Source organism: Peromyscus eremicus, chromosome 3 (genome assembly GCF_949786415.1).
Source record: "Peromyscus eremicus chromosome 3, PerEre_H2_v1, whole genome shotgun sequence".
Lineage (NCBI taxonomy): Eukaryota > Metazoa > Chordata > Mammalia > Rodentia > Cricetidae > Peromyscus > Peromyscus eremicus.
Window position 1 is genome coordinate 99130142 of NC_081418.1, and position 22221 is coordinate 99152362.

General features: G+C 42.7%; 1 protein-coding gene across 2 annotated transcripts in view; it reads left to right on the forward strand.

The window, feature by feature from the left end:
- The window catches only part of Gmcl1 (germ cell-less 1, spermatogenesis associated), a 39181-nt gene that overhangs the window by 9995 nt on the left and 6965 nt on the right, over positions 1–22221 (forward strand). For both annotated transcript variants that reach the window (XM_059258131.1, XM_059258130.1), the window contains exons 3-12: positions 2244–2340; positions 3505–3602; positions 6202–6314; positions 6843–6908; positions 9961–10045; positions 12293–12383; positions 13420–13557; positions 16600–16669; positions 18951–19026; positions 21421–21566. In XM_059258131.1, coding sequence (XP_059114114.1) covers positions 2244–2340; positions 3505–3602; positions 6202–6314; positions 6843–6908; positions 9961–10045; positions 12293–12383; positions 13420–13557; positions 16600–16669; positions 18951–19026; positions 21421–21566 — 980 coding nt within the window. The remainder of the gene's footprint in view (positions 1–2243; positions 2341–3504; positions 3603–6201; positions 6315–6842; positions 6909–9960; positions 10046–12292; positions 12384–13419; positions 13558–16599; positions 16670–18950; positions 19027–21420; positions 21567–22221) is intronic.

Sequence of the window (22221 nt, forward strand, 5' to 3'; positions counted from 1 at the left end):
TTTGAATATGTTTCTCTGAAATACTGCTCTTTGTAGAAAGTGAATGAGAAGTTAATGCTTACTCCCTTTCCTAGAAAACCCAGTGGAGTTAAACCTGTGAGTGGTAATGTCATTAGGCTGATGCGCCTGTTTGACTTTTGTGCTAAACGTTTTTCTGTCTCTATTTTCCCCTTCAAAATGGCTCAGAATTTTCAACATGGCACTAAGAGCTCAGACAGTTTTTTCTCTTTAAAATATTTATTCTTCTTTTGTGTGTGTCTGCACATGCTTGCCATGGTGGGTCAATGTGTCAGAGGACAACTTGTGGGAGTTGATTCTCTCCTTCTACCAGTCCTGGGAATTGAACTCAAGTTGTTAGTCTTGGTAACAAGTGCATTTAACCTCTGAGCCATCTCTCCAGGCCCCTCAGACATTTTATTTCACTTATTTTTCATCCAGTCAGTGTACTAGACCTTGTGGGCTCTTACCTATGGATTTAGTGTTCCCTTCATTGTTGGAGAATAATGGACTCAAAGGCAATAGAGCTAGAATTTTCCAGCGAAGATGTTCCTTCCACATTTAATTAGATTTCTTTTAAAAACTTGTTTTATCTCTGTCATTTAAAATTTATGTATTTATATATGGGTCTGTGTGTGGGTTTGTGCAGTTGAGTACAGTGCCTGTGGAGCCCAGTAGAGGGTGTCAGATCCCCAATAGTGAATTGCCTTATGTGGGTACAGGGAACTAAACTCATCTCCTGGAAAAGGGCAGCAAGTTCTCATAACTGCTTAGCCATCTCTCCAGTCCCTCCTCCCACATTTAAATCACAACTTTTTTTGTTTTTGTTTTTGAGACAGGGTCTCTCTGTGTAGCCCTGGCTGTCCTGGAACTTGATCTATAGAACAGGCTGGCCTGGAACTCACAGAGACTCGCCTGCCTCTACCTCCCGAGTGCTGGGAATAAAGGCATGTGCCACCACTGCCACCCGACTTTAATCAAAGCTTTTAAAACTTATTTTTGAACAAGTTTACTTTGATTTGAAGAATATAGTCCAGAAATTTTTAAGAAAGGAAGGAAAGATGAAATCCTTTATATCCCAAAGACTATAATCAGGGTATATCAGAATACCAATCTTTACTCTATCTGTTTTTTGAATCCCTAAAAGAAAAAGCAGTCTCTTACTGACTTAAAGGTGAGGTGGCCTCTGTGAAACCGGATTAGTTATCATCTAAGTCTCATGATCCATGCCAGCATCTTCAGACAGAAACCGTTGTCTGTGTCCTTGTTATGGGCCACCGTGAATAGCTGGTCTTGTGTATCTGCAGGTTCCACAACCTCAGATGTAACAACTCTGTGTTACAAATATTTGGAAAAAAGACAGTTGCTTCTGTACTGAACATATAAAGCTTTTGTCACCCCCTAAAAAACTGTAATTATTATATAACATTTACATTGTATTAGGCACAAGTGACCTGCAGGGGACTTAGAGTGTGAAAGCCTATGCACTTCAGCATCTCATTTACTGTTGATTGTGTCCTGGAGCCACAAGTGCAAACAGATGATCCTAAATGCTGAGGAATGTTATATTTCCTTCTATTTTAATTATTTATATATTTTTGACGTGCAGTGGAACTTTTAATTAGTAAATGTTTGATCTGTTCTAAAGTACTACAGTGCTAATTATGAGGAATGGATATGGTAGGCAATGATAGACTTTACCTATTGTTGGAATTCAGAAGCCATTGTGGTCACGTAAAACTAAATTGTGGGTCTTGGATTTCTTTGGGGTGCATCCTTTCTGGTCCGATCTGGGAGTACTCTGGATCCCTAATTGCTGAGGGACCACAGAAAGAAGGTAGTAGTTTGAGAAGGACTTGTTTCTTGAGCTCTCCTGAGTGCAGAATCATACGCTGGTGTGCATGCTGTTGCTTGTGAGAAATGCTGCAGTGTGTACTCCCAGGAGCTGCTGTGACTGGTGAGAAGTTGACCAGGTTCCACAGTGATGCGGTTCGGGTCGGGTCGGGACTCTGATAGTAGTTAAGAATCTGGTTTAGTTTTGCAACAGTATCAAATTTAACATGTAGTTCACTCTAACCTGTAATGACCGTATTTTAATTTGTTTCCTCCTGTAGATGTTTTGATGCTCTTTTTCTCCTGAAATGGTATGTTAGATTAGTTTTGATTAGGTAGTTGCTTGGAATTAGAAATGAGAAAAATATTTCAAAGATGAAGTACTAGCTAATCATTGACTTTTTTTTTTCCAGTCTGGCTACTTTTCTAGTATGTTCAGTGGTTCTTGGAAAGAATCCAGCATGAATATTATTGAACTGGAGATTCCTGACCAGAACATTGATATAGAAGGTATGACCTCCATAATTATTAGTGTATAAAAATCTTAAAAACAGAACCTTACTATTCTTTTGATGAAAAATATCCTAGCCTTATAGGCTAGGGAAAAGTTGTGTTATATACAGGAAGGTGAAGATTTCCTATTAATTTACTCCATAGCTTATCTCTTCTGTTCTTCCTGTCTCTGTTTGTCACAGGAGTCTAATCAATCTGCTTATGTGTCTGTGGATATGAGGGATGTGAGAAGAAGGATAGAAAGTATGACTACTTTTTTAAAGAATGTATTGAGGGTTGGCAGTATAGTTGAGTGTTAAGAGTACTTTCCTACCCTGTACTAGGTTTGATCTCTTAACAGCAAGAAATAAAAATAAATGATGTGTGAAGATCTTTTGTGGAGCAGTAAGCATATGAAGCATGTAGCAGGCTGGGTCAGAGCTCAGAGGACCTGTGGCTGAGGAAACAGGGCTGGGGAGAGGATACCGGGTTGTGGAACCAGCTCCATGAGCCTCCATAGACCGCCCTCTCCGGTTCCTATCCTGCTTCTCCTTCTGCTCGTCTCATTGCATAGGCCGAGTGGAAAGACCCAGGGCCTGCTCCATACGCAAAGAAACTTGAGGTTCACACAGCAAACCGAAGAGCATCCAAGAGAGTGGCGTTGGAGGAGGAGCAGTTTTGGAAAGCTTTGAGGAGCTGGGCATGAGTGGGCACAGACAAGGCCAGGAGTTTAAACTCACACCTTAGTGGCCTGGTGCCACAGGTCTATAATCCTGGTACTGAGGAGGCTGAGGCAGGAGGATTGCTGTGAATTGGAGACCAGCCTGAGCTACATAGTGAGTGAGTTCCTTACCTACTCCCCTAAAGAAAATACTGTCATAGAGTGATGGGCTGTGTACCAACACTTAGTGATTGATCTACTCATCAGTTCTGGCACAACCATCTTCCAGGAGGCCTTAATTCTCACTACTGACTGTGTTAAGATTAGACAGAGAAGAATGTGGCAGGAGCGGGCAGAATCCTCTGCAGCAAGCACGTTATGTATTAATACCACCAATAGCGAAGGCTGCCGTCTAATCCGTGCTGCGTCTCTAGGTTCAGACGAATGTCCTTGCTGCTTCTGCAGGGCGTGCCGCACACCTGCAGGTAGTGTTTCATTATGTGTGTGCACTTTGCTTTCAGCACTGCAGGTTGCATTTGGATCACTGTATCGAGATGACGTCTTAATCAAACCCAGCCGTGTCGTCGCCATTTTGGCTGCAGCTTGCATGCTGCAGTTGGTGAGTATGCCACCACTCAGCAGTGTCACAGTGCCTGCTATGTCTCTGTGCACACCTCTAAAACACAAGTGAAATTCTGCTTCTGCAGTTCTTAAAATGTATAAACATGCCATTTGTTAGAAATTGTTGAAAATGCTTGACTAACAGCCGTTAGTTCAATTGAGGGGCTTTGATCCCTGTGTGAAGTGGATGGGAGCTGTTTCTGAGTAGCTTCCTTGGTGAGTTGCTATTTGGGAACGTTCGCTTGCCCACGTTCCTCTGCAGACTTCTGTCCATCAGTGACATGACTGCTGAGCAGATGGTTTATGATCAGTAATTTAGTTCATTGGGTCAAAGAAGCACTGAGTCTGTTATTTAAGCTCCTGACTGTGATACCATCCTATGTAAATGATGTGTGTCATTCAGTGACTGTATGTTGAATATACTGTGCAGTGTGGGACTTGGTGAAGGGGCCAAAGAGGATGTAGTTCCTAAACATGGACATCTGTGTGTGCCTTCAAGGAGCTCACAGTACAGTGAGGGTCAGGTGAGAGGTGGATACATAGCCAAAAGGTCCCAACAGTTACCGTGTTAAGAGTAGAACATAAGCACCTCGTGGGTCTAATGAACTTGTAAAGACAGGAAGGGCCAGTTCAGCCTAGACCCTCACAGGACACTGTATTTTAGATTGAGTTTGAAGTGTGCTTACCTTTCATGTGTGAAAAGAGGGGCAAAACAGCATTTTGGACCAGGAACAGAAAGACCGAAAGTCGGAGAAAATAGAAGATTAGAGAATTAAGGAGACTGAGTTCCCAGCATCAGTTAAATAGAGTTGGAGGACTGGCAAGACAGCTGAGCCTATAAAGGTGCCTCCACCCAGGCTGACGATTTGAGTTCATCCCCAGGACACACATGGTAGAAGGAGAGAACTGAGTCCTCCAGCTATCCTGGATCAGTACGTGCATGCTGTGAAGTGTGCCCCCACCATTCATACAGCATAAGTAATAAACATCTAAAATATCCAGGGACGGTAGTGCACATCTTTAATCCAGCACTCAGGAGACAGAAGCAGGCAGATCTCTAAGGTCAAGGTCAGCCTAGTCTATACAGTGACTTACAGACATGCCAAAGTTACATGCTAAGATCCCATCTCAAGAAACAAAACAAAAAATAAATTAAATTAAAAAAGATTAGAGAGAAAGGCCAAACCCAGCACATGAGGGTTCCTTTTGTGTGTTGCAAAGTTTAACTTGACCTGCGAGCACCTTTGGAAGATTTTAATCAGGGAAAGACTGTTTCTACTTCAGGTTGGCTGAGGGTACAGCTCTGTTGTGGAGCACTCGCTTGGCTTGTGCAGGGCCTTGGGTTTGATTCCCAGCCCCACACCAGAACAACAGGACTAGTTCAGGTACAGTGTGTGAAGGAAAGAGAGCACATTTGAGACACAAATGTACTGCGGTTGTCCAAATGCCATCTAGATGAAGGTAACAGTAATAACCAGAGAGGAAAAGGCTCCAGAAGAGGAAGTCGGGTGGTAGGGTGGGATCTACTGGGACAGTGAAGTTGAGGTGTTAGGAAAAGAAGGATCTAGAATTAAATTCAAAAACCAATGCGTCAATGTTATGCTTTAATTTAAGCTTCTGTGGTTTGACCTGCTGATCTATTTAAAGTGCTTGTTATTAGGCTAGGCGGTAGTGACGCATGCCTTTGATCCCAGCACTCAGGAGGTAGAGGCAGGTGGATCTCTGTGAGTTCAAGGCCAGCCTGGTCTACAGAATGAGATGCAGGACAGCAAGGGCTGTTACACAGAGAAACCCTGTCTGGAAAAACCAAAAAAATAAAAATGAAAAAGTGCTAGTTATTAGCTTGTTTATTGTCCTGGTTGATAATATTTTTTTTCAAATATTTTTATCTTTCCAATACTTACTTTGAATATATATTCTAACTTTGGTCGTTTTTGGATTTGTTCTAAATCTGCTTTCTGCCTTATTTTTATAACTTACTAATTCTAACTTAATAATATATAGTTGCATGATGAATATATTTCAGAAATCTGAATGAAAAATGACAATATTCTGTGTACGTGGGAGGTGGTTTATTTGAAACCTATGTGACTCTTTTAGATTACAATTTTAATATGTTACTTAAAACTATGATATACTTGTTTAGAGCATCGGTTGGGTATTGATGGTGCTTTAAACTTTACTGAGTGATGTTCCATACATCTGTATCATTTCTTTGTCTACCTTGTCTCTTGGTTAGCTGTGTAAAGAGTTCTTAGATTAGTAAGAGCAGGAAGAACGTACGGTAAGGTGCTGTTGAAGACGTTTGCAAAGGTCCAGAGTGGAAAACAGAGCTGAGACACACAGCGTCTCCCTGTCCCTGTGCCTCCCCTGCCCATTTCGTTCTCCGTCCCAGGTGTGGAGTGGGGCACTTGCTGGATCCTTTCTTCGGTGTTTTTGTTGACTTAGAAGAAACTTAGGCTTGCTGCACTTAATGAGTTTTCGTCCTTCCTTCCTTGCTGTTTTGATTTGTTTTTACTTTTTAATATTTAAAAGCACATATGAGAGCTGATTTTCCCAGGTGAAATGGCCTTTCCAGTGCTTGTTTATATTTACAGGATGGTTTAATACAGCAGTGTGGTGAGACAATGAAGGAAACAATTAATGTGAAAACTGTGTGTGGCTATTATACATCAGCAGGGACCTATGGATTAGACTCTGTAAAGAAAAAGTGAGTCACTTTTCCTATTTTTTCCCATCCCACTTCTGGGAATTTGGCTGTGTTGTAGTTTTATGAGAGTGTAATAAAGAATTAGTGGGGGAAAGAATAGAGTGATAGAATTTGTTACTTTGAAAGCCTGCTTTTCTTCTGGACTGAGCATTAAGTTGCTCAGAGTTGCGCTTGTCGGTGACCATGGTGGGGCTGAACTATGCTCATACAGCTGTGGCCGCCACTTAAGGAGGAGGCACCACAGACTTTATATACTATGTAGATCTGGGTAGTTTGAGAATTGCAGAGCTTATTTTCAGATGGTACGGAAGGTAACGTCTTACAAGGCATTTAACTTCTTAATGAGAAATGATACTAATATAAAGGGAATACCCCATAATAACTACTGACAAAAGCTATACTAAATTTCAGATCACTGAGGTAAAAAACTTTGAGCATGGCCTAGCATGATTAATATCTTTTCACTAAACTAAGATGTCAGTGACTTACCAGTTTCAGATAAAATAGCTAACCACACTTTTTCCTCAGGTGCCTCGAGTGGCTTCTGAACAACCTGATGACTCACCAGAGTGTGGAGCTTTTCAAAGAACTCAGGTATTTGGATTCCAAGAACCTTCACAGCAAATCACCCTAAAGTGACACTTTGCATTTGCTCAGGTATTCAGGTGTTTGTAAAACACAAAGAACTTTATTAGAACCAGGCCTAGTGTGCACACCTTTAATCTTAGCACTTGGAAGGCAGAGGTGGATCTCTGAGTTAGAGGGCAGCTTGGTCTACATACCAAGTTTCAGGACAGCCAGGGCTACATAGTAAGACCTTGTCTCAAGAAGAGGAGGAGGAGGAAGAGGAGCAGAAGGAAGAGCAGAAGAATGAGGAGAAGAAGAGCAAACAATTTAGTGAAAGGCACCCTGACTGTATACGCAAACTGAATAAATGCTGCACGTCTCTCTCTCTTTATTGTAAATTATAAAATGTACATATATTGTTTAACAATTGTAATAGAAATGTACCCTCCTCTAAGACTGTAAAGACGTTCAAGTGCTACCTCGCTTCTGCAAGCCTGTAAAGCTTCAAAAGGGATAGTTTGAAAATCATTTTTATCATAGAACATGGCCTTGCTAGAAATCGCTAGGGTGCATCCTTCCTGCACAGCTGCTCTGCAGTCTGGTGGAGGGTGGTGAACACCCTCCCCACACCCCTGTTTTCCTGCACAGCCGCTCTGCAAGACCATGTTGTACACCAGATGATAAAAGATTTCTTTACCGTTTATTATCAAGCAAAATCCTGCACAAATATTAAAGGACAAATGGGGGACCTAAATTGAGTCACAAGCCACCTCTTACACCCGCAGTCGCTCATTCCTTGCTCCCCAAAAGGCCTGCCTCTTCCTCAGTCATGGCTATCCCCAATGAAAACCCCTCCTCTTGGACCGAAAAAAAAAAAACCGCTCCTCTCAGTTGGCTAGCTGACTGATGACTGAATTCCTAAAACAACATGTTTTAGGGGGGAAATGTTTTGTAAAGATTTATTTTAATATCAGTTTGTCTGCCTGTATGTCTCTGTCCAGGACTCCTTAGAGACCAGAAGAGGGTGTAGGATCCACTAGAACTGAAGTTAGAGGTGTTTGTGAGCCACTGTGTGGGTTCTGGGAAGCAGTAATGAGTTTTCGTCCTTCCTTCCTTGCTGTTTTGATTTGTTTTTACTTTTTAATATTTAAAAGCACATATGAGAGCTGATTTTTACCATTTTTACTCTTACCATTGAGCCATCTTCCAGACCCTGTCTTACAATTTTTGTGGGACAATAGATGGCTCAGCGGATGGAGGCACTTACGCAAAAAGCCTGTTGACCTGTGTTCTATCCCCTGAACCACAGGGTAACGGGAGAGAACCAGTCCCTATGACTTGTCCCGTGACTTCACACCTGTCATGACCTGTGTTCTCTCCCTCCTGCTCGCTCGTGCGCTCTCTCTCTCTCTCTCTCTCTCTCTCTCTCTCTCTCTCTCTCTCCACACACACACACACACACACACACACACACACACACACGCGCTTACACACATAGAATAAAATTAAAAAGTAATGTTTACTGAACCTGATAAAAATTATACTCATAGTTAGCTTGGCCCTTTGAACTGCATCTATGTATCGTTCACTCTGTCTTACTTTCTTCTTGATGTCCTTGGAGTATTAAAGCTGTACCGTTGAGGGCTGTGAAGGATGCAGTTTGGTTGTGCTGTGTTTTCCACGGTCAGAGCTTTCCTGTATCAGTGAGACTGGAAAATTCTGGATGGGAATGATTTTTTGAAGGCTCTAAGGTATAATACTCATGTCTGTCATGAGTGTTTTTTTGGTTTTTTGGTCTTTTTTCCTTTTTTTTTGTTTTTTTGTTTTTTTTTTTTAAGTAGTTTTGTTTTTGGGGTTTTTTGTTTTTGAGACAGGCTCTCTCTATACAGCCCTGGTTGCCTTGGAGCTCACTATGTAGATCAGGCAGGCCTTGAACTCACAGATTCACCTACCTGTGCCTCTGGAATGCTGGGATTAGAAGCATTTTGATAAAAACGAATACAACAAAGGGTTTAGTATGCCATGGCTTCTGAGGTGGGAGAGGTATTAGAGATCTCACTGAACTTTGTCAGAAAGAAGGTGTCATAGAGGAGTCTTCTTAAAAACCCGGAAGCTTTTCTGGTTAAAGGAAAAGGAAAGAAAAAAACAGAGTGAGCAGCCAGTGACCGCATTTCGTTTCTAACTTTAAACTACTGTACCTCATCTTACTCTGAGAGTAATAAAAATGTTGTTTGTTTGCTTTTTGTTTGTTTGTTCTTTGAGACAAGTCTCACTGTGTAACCCTGACTATCCTGGAATTCACTGTGTTGATCAGGCTACCCTTGAACTCACAGAGATCCTTTTGCTTCTGCTGGAATTATAGGCATGAGCTACCATGCCTGACTTAAGTGGACTTTCTGACTAAAAGTTTTTTTAAACATAGATGTTAAAAGTTATTTTGAATAGTATGTGGTGGCCTGCTGATAATCTTAGCACTGAGAAGGCTAAGACAGGAGGATGGCAAGTTTGAGAACAGCCTGGTCTGTAGCAATTTCCTGCTTCAGGAAAAGAAAGGTTACTTTGAAGATGCAGCTATTTTAGTGAATTTTCAATTTTTTTTTTATTTTTTCATAGAAATAGGGGGAGGAAGATGAGGGTGCTGCTGTTTAGTCGGATTCTGCAGTACTTTTCCAGCATCTGAGTAAATGCAGGTTCTGCAGATCCTTCACAACCCAGGGTCACAATTAAGGGTCGTGTGAAATGGAGTGCTAGTGAAGGTGCTCTGTCTCGTGCAGATAACATTGCTGCCATCTTCAGTTCCATATTTCATTTGACAGAGAATTAAAAGTTTTTAGGGCCAATGAGATGGCTTAGCAGATAACAGCAATTGCTACACAGGCCTCGTGCCCTGATCTCAGGCCCCTGAACCTGTGGTAGAAAGAGAGAGCCAAGTCCTGAAAGTTGTCCTCTGCACACCAGGGCATGTGTGGGCCTGCACTCATACATATTACATACACACAAATACAAGTTTTTTAAAAGTCACCAGAGTCCTTTAGCTGTGTATAAAGACGAGCTTACTTCTGTGTTTTGTCCTTTCCAGTATAAACGTCATGAAACAGCTCATCGGTTCATCGAACTTATTTGTGATGCAAGTGGAGATGGATGTGTATACAGCTCTTAAAAAGGTATTGGTGAATGTATACAGGAATATTACTTCAGTTGCTCCCATAGTGAAAAGCTGGAAACAGTGCTTGTGGGTGCTCAGTTAGGCAGAACTACACGTGCTGCTTGGTTTACAGTGGGTTGTGTCTGGTAAATCCATCATCATAAGCTGAAAATAACGAACCTGAACACCACAGCTCAGCCTCAGCCTCACCGTCCTTGAATGTGCTCACAATGCTTATTTAGCCATAGTGGCCACATCACCTAACCTAAGACACTTACATCATTAAGTGTCATGTGACTCCTATAATTTGTTCAGTTCTCTCCTGAAGTGAAAGCATGTGATCCTTGGTGCATTTCTCTATCACCACAGTTGAAAACCTAAGTCAGTCCACCACGCCATCTCAAGCAGGTGGCTATGTGCCAAATCCTAAGTCTTTATTTAGATTTGGGGGTTAGTGACTGTCTTAGTTATTGTTCTGTTGGTGTGAAGAGACCCCATGACCAAGACAACTTATAAAAGAAAGCATTTAACTGGGGGCTCGCTAATAATTTCAGAGGGTTAGTCCATGATTAGCATGGCAGGGAGCATGGCAGCAGCCAAGCAGGCATGATGCTGGAGAAGTAGCTGAGAGTTTAAATCATTATCAGCAAGATGAAGGCAGAGAGAAAGATTGGACCTCTGGTGGGCTTTTAAAACCTCAGAGCCCACCCCCATTGACACACTTTCAAAGTGCCACACCTTCTAATTCTTCTCAAACATTTCCACCAACTGAGGAGTAGGCATTCAGATAATGCTGTTCTCTTTCAAACCACCACAATATTTGGTTTTGCTTTTTTTTCTGGAGGCAGGGCCTCATTCTGCATCCCACACTTGTACCAATCCTTCTGCCTCGGCCTCTTATGTGCAGTGATTACACATAGGAGCACCAAGCCCAGCTTTTTTCACCCTTTTGACAGATTTAGGTCTAATTTTGTTTCACAATTGAAAACAAAATCAGCTATTACTGTGACTGTCGGTGAGGGCTAGCATTTGTACTCAGCGGCCACTGCTGTTGCCCCACTGCCTCACCTGTAATAATCCGTTGTCCCTGTGCAGAATGTAGTGTGCACTTCATGCAGCTGTGAAACCTTTAGTGAGAACCTTCCAAGTCACAGCGCTTCTGTGGTCAAGATGAGACTGCAGCTGTTAGTTTCCTTCGAGGAAACTTAGCATTTGGGCTGTTGAAAAATGTGTGTGTTTGGGGGGGTGGGACCCCACTTTTACCTGTGAGCTCCACTGGCAATCACTCTGTCAGTGTAGCTGGTTTGATGCCAGCACCATGCTCATAAACACTCAGTACACATCCCTTAGTGACCTGGGGAGCACTCCAGGACACTCGAGTTGCAAATGAAGAAATTTAACCCCAGAGAAATTAGGTGATGTGTTCAGCTTCTCCATGACAGGTGGAGAGTGAACATCCACACTCATTACTGCTTCCGTACCGTCTCAACATCACAGAGTCAGAATTTCCTTTTCCCGTGTCCACTTTTTTTTTCAGTCTTGTGGGCTTTCAACATATTTAGTGTTATTTTTGTTAATGATTAGAATAAATTAATACAGAATTACCAGTGTCTTATGTATGTTGAAGCTGTAGGTATTTGATTCAGTACGGTGTGCTTGCGACTCTCATTATTATAATGCACTGAGTTTTTATTATCAGAGGTCTATTTCCTGCCATGATGACTTGAAAGCTTTAATAGTAAGCTTTCATTTGCTTGTAAAATGAAAATTTTAGCCATTGTCATAGGCTAGAGATGTAGCTCAATTGGTAGAGTGTTTGCCTGGCACGTACAGAGCCTTGGGTTTAATAACCAGCCCCTCTTAAACCAGTGGTTTTCAACTTTCTTAATGCTGCAACCCTTCAGTACAATTCCTCATGTTGTGGTAACCTCCCAACCATAAAATTATTTTCATTGTGACTTCATAACTGTAATTTTGCTACTGTTATGAGTCTAAATATTTTTGGAGATAGAGGTTTGCCAAGGGGGTTGTGACCCACAGGTTGAGAACTGCTGACTTAAACTGAGTATAGTGGCACAGGCCTATAACTCCAGCTCTCCACAGGTTGTTTAAGGTTATCCTTAGCTACATATTAATTTCAAGGCCAGCCTGGGCTACATGAGACTCCATCTCAAAAAAAAAAAGGTTTTTTTTTTAATAGGACTATTTTAAAATATCTTGAAGTGATAAAGTCTTACAATTCCTTTTTTATTATTTTTTTAAATAGTGGATGTTCCTTCAGCTGGTACCTTCCTGGAATGGGTCTTTAAAGCAGCTTTTGACAGAAACAGATGTCTGGTTTTCAAAGTGGAAAAAAGGTATATTGAAATTTTTATTGAGAATCACACACACACACACACACACACACACACACACACACAAGCACACACACACACGCGCGCACGCGTGCCTTTTTTTTTTTTTTTTTCTTTTTCTTTTAATGATACTTCTTAAAATCAGGCCTTGGCTTTCGCTTACAGACTTGGTTTTAGAGCTGGAAGACAGCTGAGCAATTTCCTACTTGAGCCTCCTGTTCACAGCAGGAAAGTCAGTGCTGAGTAAGGACAGGCTCCTGACCTGTGGCCACATTCTGACCCCAGAACTACACTGTTCCCCTGTTTGTCACCAGCTCATCCAGGGAGTTATACTTGCTTGTTTGGCCGATTAGAGTCCCCTGGTAAGCTAGGCCCCGGCTCTCTGATAGGGCCTCTGGACTGCTTCTGAGCATCACTGACTGGAAAGTAGATGCAGAGGTGGTGTGTGACATGTACCACACAGTGTGTAAGCAGCCCTTGCTGGGGCTGGAGACATAGCTCAGGAGTTGTTAAGAGTGAGTACTACCCTTGCAGAGGACGTAAGTTCAATTCCCAACACCCACATAATGGGTGTTGCATGTGGTATCTATTATTGATGTCAGTTAGAAGGATGGATAGCTGTTCTTGTCCTGGTCATCACGTGAAGACCCTCATATGTCCTTCTGGGTTCCTCGGGAAGGGATTAGAAAGAGAGAGAAAGTCTCATGTGAGCCACTTCCTCAAGCACACCTCTCCTACCATACTGTCCTGTAAGATCAACCACAAGAATAAAAGGACAGCTGAAGTCTCAGCCAAAGGCCTATTTAGTACCAAAATTAATTTGAGAGATTTTTCAAGTTCCTCTAAGGTTTTCCACATCTTAGATTTACTAAGACTGTTGAAATCCTTGGAAGTAGCTTACTTGCATTCTAGCAGACTCTGTGTGTGTGTGTGTGTGTGTGTGTGTGTGTGTGTGTGTGTGTGTGTGTGTCTCCATAGAAACATTTAGTAAAACAGCACATTTGACAAGAATGCTGTTTAATTAAAACTTTCTTAATAGACTTTGAAGGGACGACTTTCCTTGAAACTGAGCAGGGAAAACCGTTTGTGTCCGTGTTCAGACATTTAAGGCTACAGTACATTATCAGTGACCTGGCTTCTGCAAGGATCATTGAGCAGGATTCTCTGGTACCTTCAGGTAAGAAAACCTGATGTGTTTGTGACTTGAAGTCATGTTTTTCTGATTGTAGCATTTCATACTTGCATAGGAAAGAGCAGTTAAAGAAACCAGGAAGTCATCTTTGATCCCATAAAGTATGTATCTTTATGCTCATGGAGATGAGCATGTGAACATCCGGTGCTCACATTTCATACTGTGTCATGTCATTATTAAAGTACCTGCCACAATATTTAAGTGACTAAGAAGCATTTTGCAATAGAGTACTTTGTTTTTGTTTTCTGTACTGAGGATCAAACTCAGGGCTTTGTGCTGCATGCTAGCCCCTACCAGTTAGCTGTAGCTTCAGCCCCAACTTGAAGCGTTTGATCTCAGACTTCCACTTCCCAAGTGCTGCCGTAGGAAGCGTACGACCACACACTTGGCTCTGGGTATTCCTCAGGTTGGGTAACCAGTGCACTGTTTTGAATAGTAGCCTGAAAAAATTACTTTCGATATGTTTAAAAAGTACAGCTGCTCCTTTTATTAGTTCCTCTTAAATTTGCTTAGTTTCTGCTTTTTCTTTTTCTGAATTCCTAAACATGTCGAATCAAGTATGTCTACTCATTATAATTCAAATTTCTTGAAACAAGTATTTATTTTTATAAGTCTGTTGTAGTTGTAGCAAGCTGCATTTGGTAGTGTATAAGTACATTAGGACATTTGTCTAGTATGTTTAAGACCCTGGTTTTGAAGCAAAGTCCAGCAAAAAGAGAGAAAGCAAGCAGGGCGCCAAGCCTATAGTAGTTTAGTGTGTCCTAAACCCCAGGCAGAGATGGAAATTAGATGCCAAAGCCATGACACGTCCTTCCAGTCAAACTTTCCTTAAGGTGCTCTAAAGATTGGTTCTAATTGTGTATCAGTACGTGTCGTGTGTGTGTGTGTGTGTGTGTGTGTGTGCATTTGAGTACAGGTGCAGGCATTGGATTCTCTAGAGCCGAAGTTACACAGGCTTGGTTGCAGACTGTCTGATTGTGGGCAGGGAACCAAACTTGAGTCCTCTGGAAGAGCAGCAACCGAGCCAACTCTCCAGCCCCATCTTTAAGGATGGTTGAGTTTGGAAAACAGTCTGATATAATTTACATTTGGTGTGTCTGGTACAAGGGGACAAGTTTTATGTCTGAAAGACAAATTGTATAAACATCTGGAGTCTGAAGCATTTTATTTGGTATATAGATAGATAGATAGATAGATAGATAGATAGATAGATAGATAGATAGATACAGGGTCTTATTGTATTGCCATGGCTGGCCTGGAGCTTTCTTTCTTTTTTTTTTTTTCTTTTTTTTTTTTTTTTTTGAGCTGAGGATCGAACCCAGGGCCTTGTGTTTGCTAGGCAAGTGCTCTACCACTGAGCTAAATCCCCAACCCGGTATAAAATTTTTTAAAAAATAGACTTATGGCCAGATTTCAGGGTTTTTTTTTTTCTTCCGATGTGAAGTGATTTAAGAAGACTTGAAACAAATTTTATTCAATCTTATAAATATAAGCAAAATTTTCTGTGTGTTCAAAATTTCAATTTAAAAAGAAAATGTAAGTTAAAGTTAAATGTCACACTTTTGTAAGGAAGCAGACAGTGTCATGTGGCTCATTGGAATATGCTCTCAGAAGGAAATGGGGCTAAAGATGTAGGCTGGGGCAGAGATATTGAGTGCCATGCACAGAGCCCTGGGTTCCATCCTCAGCAGGAGAGCGGGTGTCTTAATGTTAGGCTCAATTGAGGTTCGTCATGTCGTGGAGTTAGATTTGTCATAGGTCATCTCAGCAGATGTCTTATTCTGTAGCCTCTGCTAGGCCTCCTCCACTCTCATCCATCTTATCGCCACACCTCCCAAGCCCTGTTTGTTTGTTCGTTCGTTTGTTTTCTAGAGGTGGGATCAACAAAATCTCAAAATCGTCTGTCTCCTCTCTGCATTTATTTAGCTGTACTAAAGAGAACCTTATCTCTCAGCCTGGTGACCAGGGACCAGGAAGTTAAGACAGGCACAGTCAGTCCTAGCCCCCAGTGTCCTTTCCAGTACTGCTCGTGACCTGACCCCTACTCCTTCCTCCACATCACCCCTTGATTTACCCTCTTCCTTCCCAACCAGTCAGTTTATTTATAGGATTCCTACCTTCTCATTGTTTGACCTCAGCTCTGGGAACATGTATCTTTGCAGAATAGTAGACACTTACCACCCATGGAAATGCCATGACTTGCTCATCAGAATTGCTCTGCATCAGAAGTTTGGTGTTTTCAAGCTGTTATCTCACCTGCCATTCATAGCCCCATTCCCTTTCACAGTCCTCTGTCTCTTCAGTCCTCTCTTCTCCACTGCTCTGTGGAACCTTGCCTGTCTTTTCTCAGCTCTGTGGTCTTAGATTTTGTGTGGATGGTGGTAGGTTACACGCAGTTGCCCTTCCACTAGGTAAAGTTAAAAGCCAGCAAGACCTTCTTTGTTCCATTTCCCTGTACACGCCTACTGCAGAGCACTCTAGAACTTGACAGATGGCTTTTTTCCCATAATGAGATGTTACTACAGATAACTTAATAGATGAAGAATCCATTATTAAGTCCCCCAATACAGAACTTTATTAAAAACTGAAAATAGCCAGGCAGTGGTAGTGTATGCCTTTAAGCCCAGCATTCAGGAGGCAGAGGTAGGCAGATCTCTGTAAGTTCAAGGCCAGCCTGGTCCAAAAATACCTGAAAACACTCTTAGGAACAATGTTCACAAATGGAATCGATGTGCTGCGAGGAGCAAAGGGAAGTGCCAGCATAGCCTGGTGCCAGCATAGCCTGGTGCCAGCATAGCCTGGTGCCAGCATAGCCTGGTGCCAGCATAGCCTGTTTTCTCTCTTCCGGAAAGGAGGTCCTTCTTAAGTCTAAGAGAAGGCTTAATGCCCTTTATCACGGTAGAGCTAAGAGTCTCATTGCTGCTGTGTATTTATAAAACAAACTGCCTGCTTTGTGAATTGCTGTTTTAAATATAAGTTTAGGAGTAAGTTTTACCAACCACTTGTTAATTGCTGTCTACACTTTAGAGTGGCTGTCCTCAGTGTATAAACAGCAGTGGCTGGCTATGCTCCGTGCTGAACAAGACAGTGAAGTGGGGTAAGTATGCTCCATCGTGTTACTGGGTATTCAGGGGGAGACTGAACCTGGGGCCTAGCATGTGCTCCACTCAGTGCTCTACCACAGAGTCCCCAATCCAACATAAATAGTAAGCCTTGCTATGAATTTCCACTATAGTTTTAGTGGAGCTCCTTAGGAAGGGCCGTCTAAGAAAACGGGCAGAAAAGAGGACTGGAGGGGAAAGCTGCCCAATGCTGAGCGATTTTGAGAAAGCCTGTGAGCAAGACCATGGGACTCGAGACTTCTTCTAGGCAGAGCCCTGCAAACAGAAAGTGAGGTGCTTGCTTCCCTCAGAATTCTGTCTGACATTGTCATCCTGCAGCTGCAGTCGTTGCTGCCTGAGGTACTGCTGCTGTCAGGCATGCAGCAGACGTAGTTCACATGCGCAAGACTGTTTGCACCTCACGTGGTTGCCGTGACTTTTTAAAGGCATCCACTCACATACTGCCATGCTGTTTAAACTGACACTTTTAGAAATTTATGTGCAGATAAAGCTCATTTTCGTACTGTGGGATGATGTCAAATTATGATTAATAAATAGGTTTTGAAGATATTTGCATTGAGTGAATGAAAGCCATCGGGTTATAGCTGCACAAAGGAAGCCTAAGAGAACTTTTTGTTTTACCTTACTTTCTTTTAACCCATTTTTATGCACCAAAGAATTTCCAAAAAATAATAGCCTAGTTGTAAGTTTCTGTCCAAACAGCAAATATATGAAAATGTTCTATAAAACTCACAAGATTTTTTGTTTGTTTGTTTGTTTTGGGGACAGGGTCTCTCAGCCAGCTGGTGGTGGTGGGTGGTGTATGCCTTTAATCCCAGCACTCAGGAGGCACAGGCAGCCAGATCTCTGAGTTTAAGGCCAGTCTGGTCTACAGAGTGAGTTCTAGGACAGTCAGAGCTACACAGAGAAACCTTGTCTCAAACTCCTACCCCCCACCCAAAAGACAGACAGACAGACAGGGTCTCTTTATGTAGCCCTGGCTGTCCTGGAACTGGACCAGGCTGGTTTCAAATTCACATGGTGGTGCATGCCTGGGCTACAAGATTCTTATTGTCAGGGTTTTTGAAATTTCTATTTTATTTATAGTCTCATCTTTTTCCAAGTTTGTCTGTAGCATACTTATCAGCACAAAGACGATGAAATTCCTGAAGTAGAAGAAATTAAGAAGTAGCAAAGACCCAGTTATTTAGTGGAAAGCGTATCTGAAATGTTGGTGTCAAGCAGTTCCCAGTGACACTGTAGCACTGTATATTAGGCTTTAAGTTTAGGATGTTTTTGAGGTTTTTTTCTGCTTTGTCCTTTCTCTCTTAGCAAAGACACAGCTTCTGTAAGTGTTTGCTTGACCCCTGGAATATGTGTTCCACTTGGGGCATAGCTCGGGTCAAATGCTGACCTGTCATGCAGGATGTCCTAGGCCTTAGCACTGTAGTAAACAGGGAGGGCATACAACTATACTGTATGACTGCACAGCCTTGTTCATGCAGCTGAGTGCCTGGTCCAGTTTCATGGCTTCCAAAGTGTGAGGACTTTGTCTTATGATCTAGTAAAGCCACCTTCCAAGATCTTCTCCCAGACTGAAGAGGATTATCTTTCTAAAACAGAAATGCAGTGTGTCACTTCTGCCTGAAGGCAAATACAGACATCTGATGCTGTTGAGTTGCTCCTCTGGGTTACTGAGGCTTGATAATGAATATTTGACTCATTATGCTGTTTTCTTTAATATGCCTGCAAAGTATCATACTAAAAAGTTGAATAGTCACAGAACACATGTCTGGGAACTCAGGAAAACTTCAGGAGAAACTCATAATCATGGCCTATGGGAGCCTTCAGCAAGCAGCCTATCCCAGAAACCTCTGTCATCTCACGCTTATTTTACACTCAGCTGACCAAATCCTATGTCCGTTTGACACTCTGTAAACAAAAAAGGAAAAATAGACTGTTTGTTTGTATTCCTCCCCTGCAAAGAATACACATTCTACCAAACACCCCCTCAGGTGCAAATAACACTTATCCTGGGCTGACCCACCCTCCCCTTGAGTTTTATGTAGCCTTGGCTGTCCTGGAACTCGCTCTGTAGACCAGGCTGGCCTCAAACTCTCAGAGATCTGCCTGCTTCTGCCTCCTGAGCATTGGAATTAAAGGTGTCCGCTACCACTGCCCAGCAATTTTCTGTTCTTTTAAACTCAGCTCTTTTTTTTTTTTCAATTGCTAGTTGCCTATTATCTATGAAAGCTCATGACTCTTATATCATTTTAGGCCTCAAGAAATCAATAAAGAAGAACTTGAGGGAAATAGCATGAGGTGTGGTAGAAAGCTTGCCAAAGATGGCGAAGTAAGTACGTCTGTGGTCTGTATGTTCTCAGCTTACTGAGGAAATTCTCTTATACTCTTTGCTTTACTTTCATGTGTTTGCAGTTTTTCCTAATATGATATTTAAAAGTGGGATATCCATGGCACTCGTACTGCCTCAAAAATAAATAAGTACATGTTCTTTTAAAGTAGTTTAAGTGTAAGAAAGCAAATGTCTGGGACTCCTGATTACTAGAATGTCATGGCTTAAGGAGACCTTACTTCATCTTTTCTGCAGCTTGGTGTCCTGAACAAGGGTTACAGCCACCATACTCAGTAGTTACTCAGTCTTGTTTGAAACCATTGAACTTGGGTTTAGAGTCCAGACGAGAAGCTTGAGAAGGTCCCTCTGCAGTACAGAAGTTGAGATTGTTTGTGTGGGAGGTGTTGCGTAGTCTTAGTGAGGTTCTGTTTGACAGTTACTCTAACTCAAAGTCGTATGTCCCTTCAGAATGCTCTCCACATGAAGAGCTGCCTTTGTTGTTGTAGATTGTAATCCCATCACTGAAGGAAGTTAGGGCAGGAACCTGGAGGCAGGAGCTGAAGCAGAGACCATGGAGGATGCTGTTTACTGGCTTGTTCCTCATGGCTTGTTCAGCCTGCTGTCCTACACCATCCAGGACCACCAGCCCAGGGGTGGCACCACCCACAAGGGCACCTCCCACATCAATCATTAATCAAGAAAATGCCCTACAGGACAATTTGTGTGGACATTTTCTCAATCAGGTTTCCTTCTCAAGTGACTCTAGCTTGTGTCAAGTTGATGTAAGACTAGCCAGAACAAGGCTAGAGACAAGCACCGTTCCTGGTGCGTTTTCCTTAGTGTTGTAACCATGAACATCACCCAGGTCTGTGGTGCTGCATGGTAGGCTGTCTACCTTTCTCCAGTGGACATGTCCTCCCTGTCTGAAGTGACTCCGCCTTCTCACTTTATGAGGGCCATGCTGTTCATCCGATGCTCACACGGTGCCTTGACTTTCACTTCGGTAGGAGTCTGTATACCTTCCTTTCAGCAGTCTGCCAGCCTCCCTGACCTGCCACTGTCCTGAGCTGTCTGTTTTGTCTTGCCCACCATCTTGATTCCATCTTTTTGTTTTTGTTTTTGTTTTTCAAGACAGAGTTTCTCTGTGTAGCTCTGGCTATCCTGGAACTCAAAGATCCACCTGCCTCTGCCTCCCAAGTGCTGGGATTAAAGGTGTGCACTACCACCGCCCGTTGATTCCATCTTTTTTAACACTGAGAAGCCTGAAGTGCCCACCTCCCTCCGCTGCACCATCCACACTGCTCTTCTGCTGCACCTACTCATTCAGATCCTGACTGTTGGTCCTGAGGACTGACTGCTCTTTGGCTGCACACCTCCTGCTAGTTCTGGCTCATCTCTCTTCTGACTCCCCTGCAGTTATTCTCAGCACTCCACTGGAACTGCCACAGCAGTGTCAGTGATGATCCATGTTCAAGTCTTGTTCTCTTCTTGATGCTCTTGGCAACAATGAGCTTTTTCACTTATCCCTGCTGGCGTCTCTTTCCACTTGACTTCCAGGACACTTGCTCAGACAGTTGTCTTCCTATGTCATTGGCTGCTCCTTCTAAAGTCTACTAGATTCTTCTCTTCCTTAGCAGTACTACTGACTGAGATTCGGGTCTTAGTCCCTGTCTATGCTCAGTCCCATGTGCTCTCATTTATTCCCTTGACATTACAGCCTGTCTGCAGAAATGGCTCTTGACTCCCGCTGGACATCTTTCTCAGATACCTAGAGCATCTCAGATGGAGCATTCCTCAGTTTTCCCCAGGATTCCTACTTGGAGATAGCACCTTTGTTCATCTGTCATCTATGCTCCAAACTGCATTTATGTGGATGCCTAATTCTTTCCTTCCACTCTTTGTGTCAATGAGAAATCCCTCAAGGGTCAATCCTTAAAATGCATTTCATCGTGTCTGTATTAACACTCTATCCTTTCCCACACTGCCTTACTTCCCTCTCTGATTAACTGGTAGCTGTGGCGATGCTATCTGGAGTGGCCTTCATGTGTCTGGCAGTTGGTTGAAGCATTTTAGAGAACTTCTGAGCCTAGTCGCTTTTACTACAGATGCCAGGTACCCAAGCTGTCTGTACTCAGAACTGTAGTGGGAGGCGTGGTTGCCTGGAATGGGACTGCAATGTGAAGGGAAGTATAGGATAACGCTTGGGGAGTCTGGCCACAGAAGGGGTCTCAAGTCCAGGGCGGATGTTTTGAGCAGAGTCATATGGGAGAGACACAGACAGAAAGTGCTTTTCTTTGCACATACTTGATGTAAAAGGGGGAAAAAAAAAACTTGAACTTTTAATTTATGATTTGCTAATGTGATGAACTGAAATGAATCTTTTGTATTTCTTAGTACTGCTGGCGGTGGACGGGTTTTAATTTCGGCTTTGACCTCCTTGTGACTTACACCAATCGGTACATCATTTTCAAACGCAATACACTGAATCAGCCATGTAGTGGATCTGTCAGCTTACAGCCTCGAAGGAGCATAGCATTTAGGTAGGATGGCACCCCCACTTCCTACACCAGTGAAAGGGTAAGAAATGAGATGAAACCTTGATCACCAGTGTAGGACTTGGGTAAGACGCAGTATATGGGGAAGTACCAGGAGCTGAGAAAACGCCATTTCTTTGAATATATCTCCGTAAACAAGAAGAGAAGGTCTTGAGTGTCAGGATAAGCAGCTAGAATAGGAATGAAGGACAACTTGATTCCAAGCACGAAACTGTCACCATGTTACATTCCTAGCAAATAAAATGTGCACACTAGAGTAAGACAGGCGTTCTTAGAAAGCCCTGCCTGAAAGTCCTTCCTGGAGCTGGTGCTGTGGACTGACAGGGACAAGTAGCTGAGTGATGCTATTTGCAAAATCAACTCCATCAGGATTGCTGGCCTTTTGTTGGACTTCCCCTTTGAAGGATGACTCATGTTCTGCGGTGTGGGCATTACCACCCATGTTTATCCAGTTATCTTTCAAGCCTCACACAGGTTGCTTCTACCCTCCAGCAATCCTGATTCCACTCATGCCTAGAATAGAAAAGTTGATGGGGATAGAAAGTAAGCTGGGGGAAGAGATTTGAAGAGTGGGGATGGTGTCAGCTGGGGAAGGTGGAAATGCTCTGAGGACAGATGTGGTGATGCCATTGCAAAGAAA